This window comes from Carassius carassius, chromosome 4, assembly GCF_963082965.1.
Source record: "Carassius carassius chromosome 4, fCarCar2.1, whole genome shotgun sequence".
NCBI classification, from domain to species: Eukaryota; Metazoa; Chordata; class Actinopteri; order Cypriniformes; family Cyprinidae; genus Carassius; species Carassius carassius.
In genome coordinates this window covers 38,218,715-38,231,107 of record NC_081758.1, presented here as the reverse complement: position 1 = coordinate 38,231,107, position 12,393 = coordinate 38,218,715, and the positions used below count along the sequence as shown (strand labels likewise).

The following is a 12,393-nucleotide window of genomic DNA, read 5'->3' as shown; positions in this document are numbered from 1 at the left end:
GTAGTTAGTTACTAGTTACTTTGGGTCATATATACTGAGCCTATTTTATTTTTATTTAGATATATAGATAAAATGTATGTTATGTATGTATGTGTGTATAAATATATATATTTCATCAGCCTTTACTCAAATCTTCAATGTCACATAATTGTTCAGAAATCATTCCAATATGTTGATTTACTATCAATGATGTTCTTTTTATCATAATCCTAAACAAAATGTCACGGGTTCCAAAAAAATATTAAGCGGCAAAACTGTTTCCAGCACTGGTAATAAATCAATATATTAGAATTATATTTTGAAGGATCATAACTCTGAAAACTGGAGTAACAGCTGATGAAAATTTGGATTTGCATCACGAAATAAATTATATTTTAAAGTATGTATTATATATGTATAAATAACCTCTGACACAGAAGAGAGAAAACTCGTCACATGACCGTTAAGTTACAGAAAGTAACCTTTACCTAAGTAACAGATATAGGTGTCATGCCATAACATATTTTTAATATGACTGACTTTATATTAAATGTGAATTTAACATTGAAATTCAATGTGATATAAAAACTGCTACTAATCTTTCATTGTTCATAAAGAGAGCAAATAACATTTACATTATCAAAAATCATTTTCACTGACAGTCTGGAGCTCAATCACTCTCAAAAACTCCCATTAAAATCACTGAAACTGTTAACACTGTGAAATCAGTATCTTATTTACCGATTCGTACACACATCTGCACTTTGTTTCTGATGAGAGAATTTGCCAGAAAGAGGTATTCAGTCAGTGAGCGAGTGAAAGAAGAACCAGAATTTTAGCGATGACTCATCGGAACACCTCTGATTGGCCAATGCTTTAATAAGCTCAAAAGAATCATGTGTGATTGGTTATAATGAGCAGTGCTGTAAAAACGCGTCTATCTCTGGCTCAGCGCCAGCCAGCGATCACAGATCTGAATTTAGCAGCTGATGATATGACTCGCTGAACGTTCTCACGCCGGTGTGATTGTATTAATATTAATAAAATATTAATCGGCTATTTTTTTGTCTTTTGGAAGCTGCATTCAACTTGGTTCCCGTCTGTTATAAGTCACACGTACAACAAACTAATGTCACAGGTATCGTGTACTGTAATCGAATGTAGCCCATTTATAACATTTATTGCATTAAGATAAAGTAACGAGAGGAGCGTCGCCCTCAGTAACGAAGTAAAAGTACAGATTTTTTCCAAAAAACTTACTCAAGTAAAAGTACCCATCTTTAAATATACTCAAAAAGTATTAGTTACCCAAAAAATTTACTCAAGTAAATGTAACGAAGTAAATGTAACTCGTTAATACCCACCTCTGATTAATTCCTTGTTGTTTTTAATCTTTGTAGCCTTATTTTGTCCGGTTGATTTTCATCCACATTTCTTTCCTCCCAAGTCAGTGGCATGGGGTAGAAATGTCAGTAAGATCATAAATTATGCAAAGATGTCACCTGGGGAAGGTTTATGAGGGTGTGCAAGTTTTCAAAGGCAGATTTGTGCACCATATAGCCATCGCTCCACAGCGACACCAGCTGCTGGATGTTAAACTCCTTCCTGCTCTTCTCCAGCTAGAATCATGTGCCACTGCTCATTGAGAAGTATAAAAGACATCAAACTCGCGTGACTGTGTGAATTCAGTAGGTGGAGGTGTCTCAGAACACCAAGTTGTGGAAAATTTCTCCTAATCTTGCATTTGAGCAGAGTCTCGTGCCAGTCTCTGCATGCACGCACACACACACACACACGATCGCTCGCTGAGAGAGCTGCATCCAGCAGACCTTTTGATTGAGCGTGATGAAGCGTTAATTAGTGTACCTGATTTGGAGGCCTTTGGCACGAGGTGTTTGTTTATGGTGGGAGAAGACGGCAAATGGTGCCTGTGCCTGAGGCACTGGGTTAATGATTTTATAAATGATTTGAAGTGATTCAAAAAGACAATCTAGGTCAAGCTCAATTGCACTGCTTAATAGTTCAGTGTAAAATCTGTGGGAAGAATTAAATAGCCAGACTGCTTCATTACATACTAATGTTCAAAATATATCTGTAAGATTTGTTTTATGTTTTTGAAACAAGACTCATGCGCACCAAGGCTGCATTTATTTATATTACTACATTATCACAAATATTTTCTATTTTTATTATATTTTAAAGCGTAATTTAGTCCTGTGATGCAAAGCTGAATTTCTCTTCTGCATCATACAGTCTTCACTGTGTCACATGATCCTTCAGAAATCTTTTGAAACGTTGTAAATGTCTTTACTGTCAAAAAAAAGGAAATCTCACTAACCCCATAGTACGTGTTGTCTGTGTGATTTTGGGATTGCCACAATTTAGTTTTTTTTTTGTTTGTTTTGTAGCATATTGCTTATTCTTAGTGTTTAAGATTTGCACAAACCGCTAAACCTACTGAACTTCAGTACGTAAATTGTCCCACCACAATTTATACATTTTGCTGCAGACATGAATTTATCCTCAAATCATGTGGCTTTATTTAGAAATGTGTTTACAATATCATGAGTTACGACATTGAATAAGGGATTTGAGCTATATAAGGGGACCAGTATATGTTTTGCAATCTCGTTTGGTGCCACTAATGTCAAAGAAATGACACTTTACTTTTAAACAGATGTTTTTCTTTTTGTGTAAAGGTTATGTTTTTGTGTTGTGCTGGATCGCTGCTTTTGTTCTTCCTCTGTAATTATACCAGACTCCAGATATGATGCTGCATACAGCAGGGTTGTTATTGGGGTGTCATGATGTGTTACTCTTACATCTCATACTCCTACTCCCCATTGTGTTTAATATCCATATTTCTGTTGTTGTGTATATTAGGAGGAGAGTCTTACTGGGGGAAGCCGTTCAAGGACGAGTTCAGGCCCAATCTGTCTCACACGGGTCGTGGTATTCTGAGCATGGCTAACTCAGGACCCAACACTAATAAATCCCAGTTGTGAGTAAATGTTTCATCTGCTCATTACAGTGACTGGATTAATATCAAACGCTCTGTTGAGAGATTTTTTTAAACCTATGAATTAATTTAGCCTGAGCCTCTTAACACAGACTCTGTTCAAACTTTCGATCACTTTAACCTGATGTCTGCTTTGGGTTTTTATAAACCTTTTTAACAGAAGATTCAGTTTTAAATATTGACCTTTGACACTGCTAAAATTTTCTCTATTCTATAAATAACCAGCACCTATGATGTCATTCTGATATTTGCATACTGGATTCTGGTTGGTCTTGTCTTTCTTGTACTTCTTTAACCCTCGGTGGCCAGCAATAACAAATGCGAGGAATCAAAGCCTAAATTGACCTGAAAATTCAACACTATTTTTGTTGCCTTTGTAAGCACTGATGTTTAGATCATGAAATGCAAATATATGTTAAGTATGAAATTGCCCTTACAAAAACTTTTTTTTGTCTGTTTACTTTCAGCTTTATAACATTTCGCTCATGCACATACCTGGACAGAAAGCACACTGTGTTTGGAAGGTAATTTTATTCATGGATTTATTTGTTTTCAGTAATGGCACATTCACAGTCAAACAGCTTCATCAGGGCAGAACTAAATAAAAACATTTTTTATAATAATAAATTAAAAAATAAAGTTTTATGACCAGTCTTTTAAAAATAAATAGATTCTTCAAAGGGTTTTTTTTTAAGTGTTTTAGGTTTCCCCAATTAGTTGAATAAATAATTGAATTGTGATTATAGATGCAATGTTTTTTCAACATTTTAGTCTGACGTGCAGTTTCCTGTAAAAAAAAAATAACGTAAAATAACTGACAGTGATATCAATCATGAATCTCTACTCTACAGTTCAAAAAAAAATTCCTTTAAGATTTTTTTAATTCTTTAGAAAGTTTTCTATGCTCACCAAAGTTGCATTCATCTAATATAAAATAAAAACAGTAATATTTTGAAATATTGTATTATAATTGAAAATAACCATTTTTTGTATGAAAATATTTATTTTAAAACATAATTTATTCCTGTGATGTTAAAGGATTTCAGCATCATTATGATCCTTCAGAAATAGCTTTAATATGCAAATTTTAGTGCTCAAGAAATAATGATTTATCATCATCAATGTTGTAAAGAGTTGTGCTGCTTACTATATTTGTGAAAACTGATTTTATTTTAATTCTTTGATAATTATAAAGTTTCAAAGAATAGCATTTATTTGAAATGCAAACCTTTTAAATATAAATGTTTTTACACACACTGTTTTGATCATTTTAATGTTAATTTCTTTAAAAAAAACATTTGAATGGTAGTATATGTTTATCTTAAAATGCATGCTTGTTTGTGTATTTGTGTAGAGATTGTGTTCATTACAGTGATTCCAGTGTAGGGTAAATGGTAAATTTCTCATTTGGTCAGCTTTCTCTGTGTGAAGCCCTTCCTGGGGAAAAGCATGTCTGCTATTGAATCAGAACATTCCACACACACACACACACACACACACACACACTTGCACTTTGAGGGAAAGTCTTGCCCATTTGGCACTGAGTTGAAATCCTTGGACTCTAGCTGTGGAATTCAGAGGCTTGTCAGCATAAGCCTGAACCAAACTCCTGTGCACACTCACATGCACCTCTCAGTCTGTGTGTACTTACTGAGCACGTGCTGTGAGAATGCACCCACACACACGCAGACACACACACACCCCTCGACCCTCAGCCCTAGGGGCAACCTGTTTAATAGGAAAAGCTGTACAAAGAGAGAAAGTTCACAGTATGTGTGCATATAGATCCAACACAACAAAAAAGACAAATGGGGCATCAATTACTGATCATTTGCATGTTGTAGATTTATTAATTGGTTAATTGCAAAAATGATTGCTAAAAAATGATTATAGAAGCACAATTTTTCTAATCTTTTGAAGCCATATTATTATTATTTTATTTTTTTTCTAAAACCCAGTTTGAATATTTGCAAGATTAGCAGCGACTTAAACGCCAATTTATTTAATATTTATATATAGTATTTAATCATTTGAATTTGATTTTCAGTTTTTGTAATTTTATGTGCTTGTCATTTTTTTTATATATTTTTATTTAGCTTTACTTTTGTATTATTATTTCAGCTTTAGTTTGACTAATTTTAGGATTTCAACTTAAGTTTATTTCAGTTACATTGGAAGAGCAACATTTCTTATTTTCATGCAAGTTTAGGATTTTCATGTAATTTTGTATTCATTTTTTCTTACTGAAAATGATTTCAATAGTAATAATAGTTTTAGTTAACAATAACAAACCTTTTAAAAGCTGATGTATGATTTCAAAAGACTTAAAATACAGTATAATTTTCCATGCTTTGGTCCTTTTTTGCTCTTCTTGTAGCATAACGGCTCAAGATGAGGATAAATAACTTGCATTTTTGGTTTTGTTGTTACTTTAAAAGAAAAGCTGAAGATTGTAGGCTACAGTGAGAGAGTTTGATTCAGTCTCATTAGAGATATTATCACCACTTGGCCCTAAATTATACCTCATTTATTCTTTGAAGCAGGATTTTAATAGGATTCTGTCCCTCTCTTGCCCTCTTTTAGAGTGGTTGGTGGTTTGGAGACCCTCACAGCGATGGAGAATGTTGAAAGCAATCCGAAGACCGACAAACCCAAGGTTCAGAAGCCACTTATTTCCCTTGTGTAGCATCAGAAATGTACGATTCGGTTACACAAGTGTGTGTCAGCAGTCCAGGGCTGGCGTGCTTATGTTGACTCATGGTACCTCCTGTTTGTTTAGATTGTTCCACCTGCTGTCAAATCCCACAGTGCCAAAAGAGCAAACAGTCCAATTTAAAACGGCAGAATTTCAACCATTTTTGTCTTCATGTAAAATGTTATAGCTTGGGGCAGAAGAATGTTTGACATTTTGCTTCAGTGCTTTTTTTTTTCCTTTTCAAGATATACATTTTTGAAAAGGTAACAGCATGCTAATAGGTGAAAAGTGTTTTCTCTTTCCATGATCAGTCCGAGATAAAGCTGTTGAGCGCTACAGTATTTGTGGACCCGTATGAGGAAGCCGATGCACAGGTAAGAATCTGTATGCATGTATGCAATACAGTATCATATTTGTTGTGTTTTCATGCCATGCTGTTGATGTGACACTGTGTGTGTGTGTTTAGATTGCAGCCGAGCGAGAAAAGGAAGCACAGAAACAGGAGGAAGAGAGAGCGCAAACATCTGCTTCAGTCAACAGGGCAAAAACAGAGGACAAGCCTAAAACCTTCAGACCAGGAGTGGGCAAATACATCAACACTGCTGCCACGTGAGTTCTCACACACACACACACACACACATCCGGGATGATGCCGAGCAGTTGAATACAAAAACTGTTTAAAATAAGATTTGATAGATTTTTTTTATATTGCGAGATATTGTATTGATTTATTTCAGTTCAGTATCTACAGATACATCTCTTGCAACAGTGAGGAGGTTATTTGATCATCACTGAGGTAATAAATATGAGTTACATTACCAGAAGCTCTCCTGCAAGCACAGAAATGATTCATACCTAGTCTGTTGACTTTCAAAGTCTGAAATTTTCTCTGGTAATTCTCATCTTTATCACAAAAAAAAAAAAAAAACATTTTCATGTAAAGCAATGTTTTGTCTGGTTTCTAAAAACAAAAATGTTATTTGTTGTTATTTATCAAAAGGTTATAGGATTTCAGCATTCTCACGCTGAGTCTACAGCATTATGACAATAAAAAAAGGATTTAACCAAAATTGATTTATACTCTGATATGAAGAACTTTGTATTCTGTCTTTGTAATGATAGATAGATAGATAGATAGATAGATAGATAGATAGATAGATAGATAGATAGATAGATAGATAGATAGATACTACATTACTACAGTATTTTGACCAGTGTTTACCATGGTTAATATTTTTGTAATTGTACAGAGGGATAATTCTTATATAAAGCTGCTCTGATGGTAAATGAGTAGGTTTGTGGGTGTCACTAGTGAGGGGTTTGTCCCGCGCCACAGCAGGACTCAGGATATCAGCACCGTTTACTGAGAACAACAGGAGATCATTCTAATTATCCCTCACAACCCCACTGCTTCTCACGCGCACACACACACGCACACACACTGATGATTACCTGATGGGAATAGCGCCATTTTTCACATGCACAAGCTGCCTGCAAGTATTATGAAAAAATATGCTTTTTTTTATTTCATTTTGAGTTTTTGCTTATCACAATCAAACATGGGGTTCAGATAATTAAATGAGCTCAAAATAACTGACAATTAAGATTCTATTAGAGGAATTTGGAAAATGAGAAAGAAAAGACATTTAAAAAAATTATAAAAGGATGAATTATTTTTATTTTTGTTGTTTTTTGAATGTTTTAAACATGCAAATATATGCAAATGAGAACAATCTGCCATGTATTTAGTTTTTTACTATTTCAATACTTTGTGTATTTTAGGTATATCTTATTCTTGTCCTTAATTTTTTTTTTTACTTTAGTTTATTTTTTTATAAATTTTTTAAATATTGCATGAGATTCTTTTATATTGTAGGTTAACACTGATTTAAAGATACCATAAAAGACTAATTACTACTGAAAGTGTAGGTTTTTATTTTCACCCTTACTGTGAACCTTAGGTTTAAACAGGCTACTGTACCTTTAAGAGCTTTGTATGTAAGGGACTTCCATTGTCATTGGCTAAACTCTTTGCGTGTAAATTAGCGTTTACATTCAAGTTCAAGATTTGCTGCGGTTTCATTCAATAACAGCTTTTTTCATTTTTTGCAATCCTGCATTTATATTGTGAACGATTCACAAAACATTGTGCTCTGAAACGTGCCAGACAAACTGCTGAGGCTAGACTCACATAATCACTACTGAATCAATTACACAAACCTAATTAACTTTAATATCTTCATCAGGAAACATTCCCGCCCAGATGGTGAAAAACCCTCCACTAGTGAAGCTCCTGCCAAGAGACCCAAAGGCAGAACAGGTTTTGGAGACTTCAGTTCCTGGTAGAAGCACGGCACCGTCCCTCTTCACGAAGAATGATTGTGGGTAAATTGAGATATTGGACTTACCTTACTCTGCGCAGACCTTTTGGTTTTTCCCCTTTATTGTTTTTATTTTGAAAGTTGTTGTATTTTTAGATAATAATGTGCATGACTTTAGTTCATGTGCAGTCAAGTCTTTCTTTATATTGAGCCCTGTAAATAATTAATTTGTGCATATTAAATGACTTCATCTATGCATTAATAAATGCAATTTGCTAAAAGTTTGGCTTGTTCATGCTTGAATGTTTTTATTTTTGATTGTACGGTATGGAAGCCCATTGCTGACTTATTTGTTTTGCCGAAAAAGAAAAACAAACAAAAAATGTAATTTTGACTTTATATTTCACTCACATACTGTGAGTCAGTCTTTTCTAGGGCTGCGCCGATCATGATCGGCCGATACTCGTCAGTATCAGTACAGTACGCACCTGAGGGAATTTACCGCTGATTAGGTAACCGGCATTACTGACGAGATGCGCATTAACGATCGGACAATCGTGATCGGAGCACCCCTAGTCTTTTCCTCGTCTTCATTTAGTGTTTTGTCATTGTGTGCTGGTATTGTGGCATTGCGCTTGTAGCTATAGTATCAGGAGTTCTCCAATGGGACGTCTCATTCTGATTCATCTACAAGTTCCAGAATGGGGCATGGAATGTTTTTGTAGTTTACACAATAGAGCATTTCTCTTCTTGTGGATGCTGTGATTTTGAATATCTCTTTTTCTGGAGGGGAGTTTCCTGTGCTTGCTTGCTTTGTTCTTGACTGTTCTTGCTGAGTGTGTAGGTTTATTAGTTTAGTTAGCTGCTAAGACCCAAGTGTATTTCATACGACCCCAGAGGCCAATTACACAAGCTTAGTGTTTCTGATGTTGCCTCTTTCACTTCCTTCTGTTGGACGAATCTCAGGTTTAAGGTCATTCGTTTTTTTTTTTTTCTTTATTCAGCAATGACAGTTTGATGAAACATGTAAAGACATAATGTTATTAAAAAAAAATCACATAAATGCTGTTCTAATTTTTTTTAATTATCGAAGAATACGTGATACATTAATTGTAGTTTACACAAAAACTGTTTTCAACTGATCATTAGAAATGTTTCTTGAGCAGCAAATCGGAATATTAGAATGATTTCTGATGGATCAGGTGACACTGAAGACTGGGGTAATGATGCTGAATATTCAGCTTTATCATCACAAAATAAATTACATTTTAAAATGTAATAAAAATAACAATTTCATATTATTATTATTTTTTTTAAATCAAAAGAATACCATCTTTGTGAGTATAAGTGACAAAAACATAAAAAAAATCTCACAGGCCCCAATCATTTGAACGTTATGACCTGTTATGAGACTGAACCACAGACTGCTTTGTGCCTTGTCTTTCAGGACGCTGGAGAGCAGATCAGGTTTCTGTGTGTAAGTGATACTGGCAGGTGATGTGATCATGCCCTGGTAAACAACTTGTGGATCTCAGAGGAGTGCTTTCCTCCGGCCATTACGTAAACCTACATCTGTCTTCTGCGGGACCTGCTCTTGTGATCAGGGGTTCAGTCAGTCAGGCTCGTCTCTTCAGTGTCAGAGAGCAGGAGGAAATCTGTCACTGTTTACCAAATGCTCTTACTTGCCAACAGATTCATGTTCAAATAATGTGCTGCTCTGTCCTCCACAAGTTCCTTATTATTTTCCCACAAAATGTTTGTGTGGGTTTGTACAAAATGAGTCATTGCTAAATATTTTTGTGATAATACATATTTAACATTAACCCTCTGTGGTATGCTTATGTTCTAACAATAAAATAGTTGTATTTTATATTAGATAAAAAAAATTGTATATATATATACTTAAAAAAATGCATTCTGTATATTTTTCTAAACACATGGAAAAAACCATTGTGTTTTTATGCATAAATCTTTTTTTTTTGCCGTCACCAACTTAATAAGTGCAGTAATATAATTTGTCAGTCTCCTGTGAGGATTTGCATGAGTCACACTGTGGAACATTCTTGCCATATGGCTCATATTTTCTCAATATACTATAAAACTATGTTTGTTTAAAGTTGATCAGTGAACAAAAACAGCAGTTTAACTTAGCAAAGATGTTCCAATAAGATTTTAATGAAGACAAATTGTAATATTATGACATTTTGAGGCTTCAGCATGTGGCTTTTCTGTAAAGGTGACCTTTATAATATGTTCATGTAGAGAAAATATAATATCTTGTGGACTAAAGAATAATGTTATTGTTTACTTTAAACCGTATGTTTTTAGTGTTGTCAAATTAGTTTTATATATATTTGAAACCGGTTCTTAAACCACACATTTTGGAAAATTGCAACTCACAAACTCATCTTTAAATCGGTTTTAAAATCTGTCAGTGAGGCTCACAGCGAGTGATAGCAGAGATTCAGTCAAACATTACATTATCTCAGAGTTATATAATTGTGCTGCGTTCATAAGTGTCTAATAGTGCTAATTTCTATTATCGTGTGTAGATTCCTAGAAGCCCCTTTGAAACCGCTTTCAGTAAAGCATTAGCCATCTGTTTCTTACAGAGTATCCAGGAAAATTTCCTGTGCGTGCCATTTCTGTGATGTCTGAATGCCAGAGTCTCTTTAAACAGTCAGGATGGACTGTTTTGAAGGATGCATGGACTTCACTTATTTAGGGCCTGAGCGGTTTCCTTAAAGTTATGAAACATGCTGTCTATATGAATTGAGATGTAAAGTACAGATTATGCTGTAGGTTGTTGCAAAGGCATTATAGATTTCAGATGATTTGATATACACTACTGGTCCAAATCAATGGAATAATGGGATAATTTTTTTATTTATTTTATTTATTAATTTTTATGTTTTTAAAATGCCCCTTATGCTCACCATTGCTACATTTATTTGATCCAAAAGGCAATCAAATAATAATATTGTGAAATACTATCAAATAAAATAGACCACTAATTCAAATATATTTTAAAATGCAAAGCTGAATTTTCAGCATCATTAGTGTCACATGATCCTTCAGAAATTATTCTAACATGTGGTTTGCCGCTTAGTTATTATCGGTTGTTTATTATAATTTTTTGCTGGGAACCATGATACTTTTATATACCATGATAGATATATTTTTTAATATTCTTTGATGAATAGAAAGTTCAAATAACTTAAATAGCAGTCTATCTGCTATAGTTTCCACAAAAATATTAACATTGAAAATAAGTTCTCAGCATATTAGAATGATTTCTGAAGGATCATGTGACACTGAAGACTGGAGCAATGATGCTGGAAATTCAGCTTTCAATCACAGAAATAAACTACAATGTAAAATATATTTGAATTTTTTTTATTTTATTTTTATTTTTTTGGTAAATTGTAATAATATTTCACAATATTACTGTTTTTACTGTATTTCTGGTCTAATAATTCTCTTTCTTTGTGACCATAAGAGTTCAAAAACATTTACAAAATCTTCATCATTCCAAACTTTTGACTAGTGTACAACTCTTTACATACTTTATATTGCTTTTTTGGTGCCCATTCATTTTCTTCATTTGAAGAAGAGCAGCCAGCACAATCTCCTGTTAAAAGACACGATGACATCATTTTTATTTTAGTGGTGAGTTAAGCCTTCATGTTGTGTGGATCATTGGAGAACGAGAGTTTCTGTGTCAGCATGCTGATGATGTCATCGCAGCATCTGTGCCTTTATTAGATCAGTGGGTTTGAAGTTGTTCAACAGCGAGTTGAATCATTATTGCAAATGCACTCATTGGATCGATGATACAACGGTCACTGAAAAATGATCAGCTGTCACTAATGTGTGTGTGTGTGTCTGTGAGAGAGGACAGGTTCTGGCTGATCTTGTTCAGGGAATCAGCTGATAATGGGGAATTGGTTCAGTTGTTCTCTCTCTCTTTGTACTTCTCACAGGCTATTTTTGCTGACAGACTAGGTGACAATGGCGGGAGCAGCTGCTGACAGCTGGGAACTTTCCAGCCCCATCTGGCCCCCTGCCACCTCACCAGTGCCCAACCATCAGCACTGCTCCAGATAACATGTGTTTGGAAGTGTACACAAGTCTGAAAAAGCTGAAGCTGATTGGATATCTTGTATATGAACTCTGATTTGTTGGTTGGAAATATGGTGTCATTATGACACCAATGAAAATGAGAGAGATGTGAAGAGAAAACATTCTTTATTATTATTATTATTTTAAATGTAATTAAAATCTAATTTAAATGGTATTTTTTCATTTAAACATTTCATATTATTTTAATAACAAAATATTTATTTTTTAGATTTTACTTTTTTAATTCTGTTTCATAT

At 34.2% G+C, this 12,393-nt stretch overlaps 1 protein-coding gene across 1 annotated transcript in view; it reads left to right on the top strand.

Moving 5' to 3' along the window:
• The window catches only part of LOC132139987 (RING-type E3 ubiquitin-protein ligase PPIL2-like), a 28,848-nt gene extending 20,553 nt beyond the window's left edge, over window positions 1–8,295 (top strand). Inside the window, exons 15-20 of the mRNA XM_059548731.1 lie at window positions 2,863–2,980; window positions 3,466–3,522; window positions 5,582–5,654; window positions 6,005–6,067; window positions 6,160–6,302; window positions 7,940–8,295. Coding sequence (XP_059404714.1) covers window positions 2,863–2,980; window positions 3,466–3,522; window positions 5,582–5,654; window positions 6,005–6,067; window positions 6,160–6,302; window positions 7,940–8,039 — 554 coding nt within the window. The 3' untranslated portion in view covers window positions 8,040–8,295. The remainder of the gene's footprint in view (window positions 1–2,862; window positions 2,981–3,465; window positions 3,523–5,581; window positions 5,655–6,004; window positions 6,068–6,159; window positions 6,303–7,939) is intronic.
• Window positions 8,296–12,393: the final 4,098 nt, after the last annotated feature.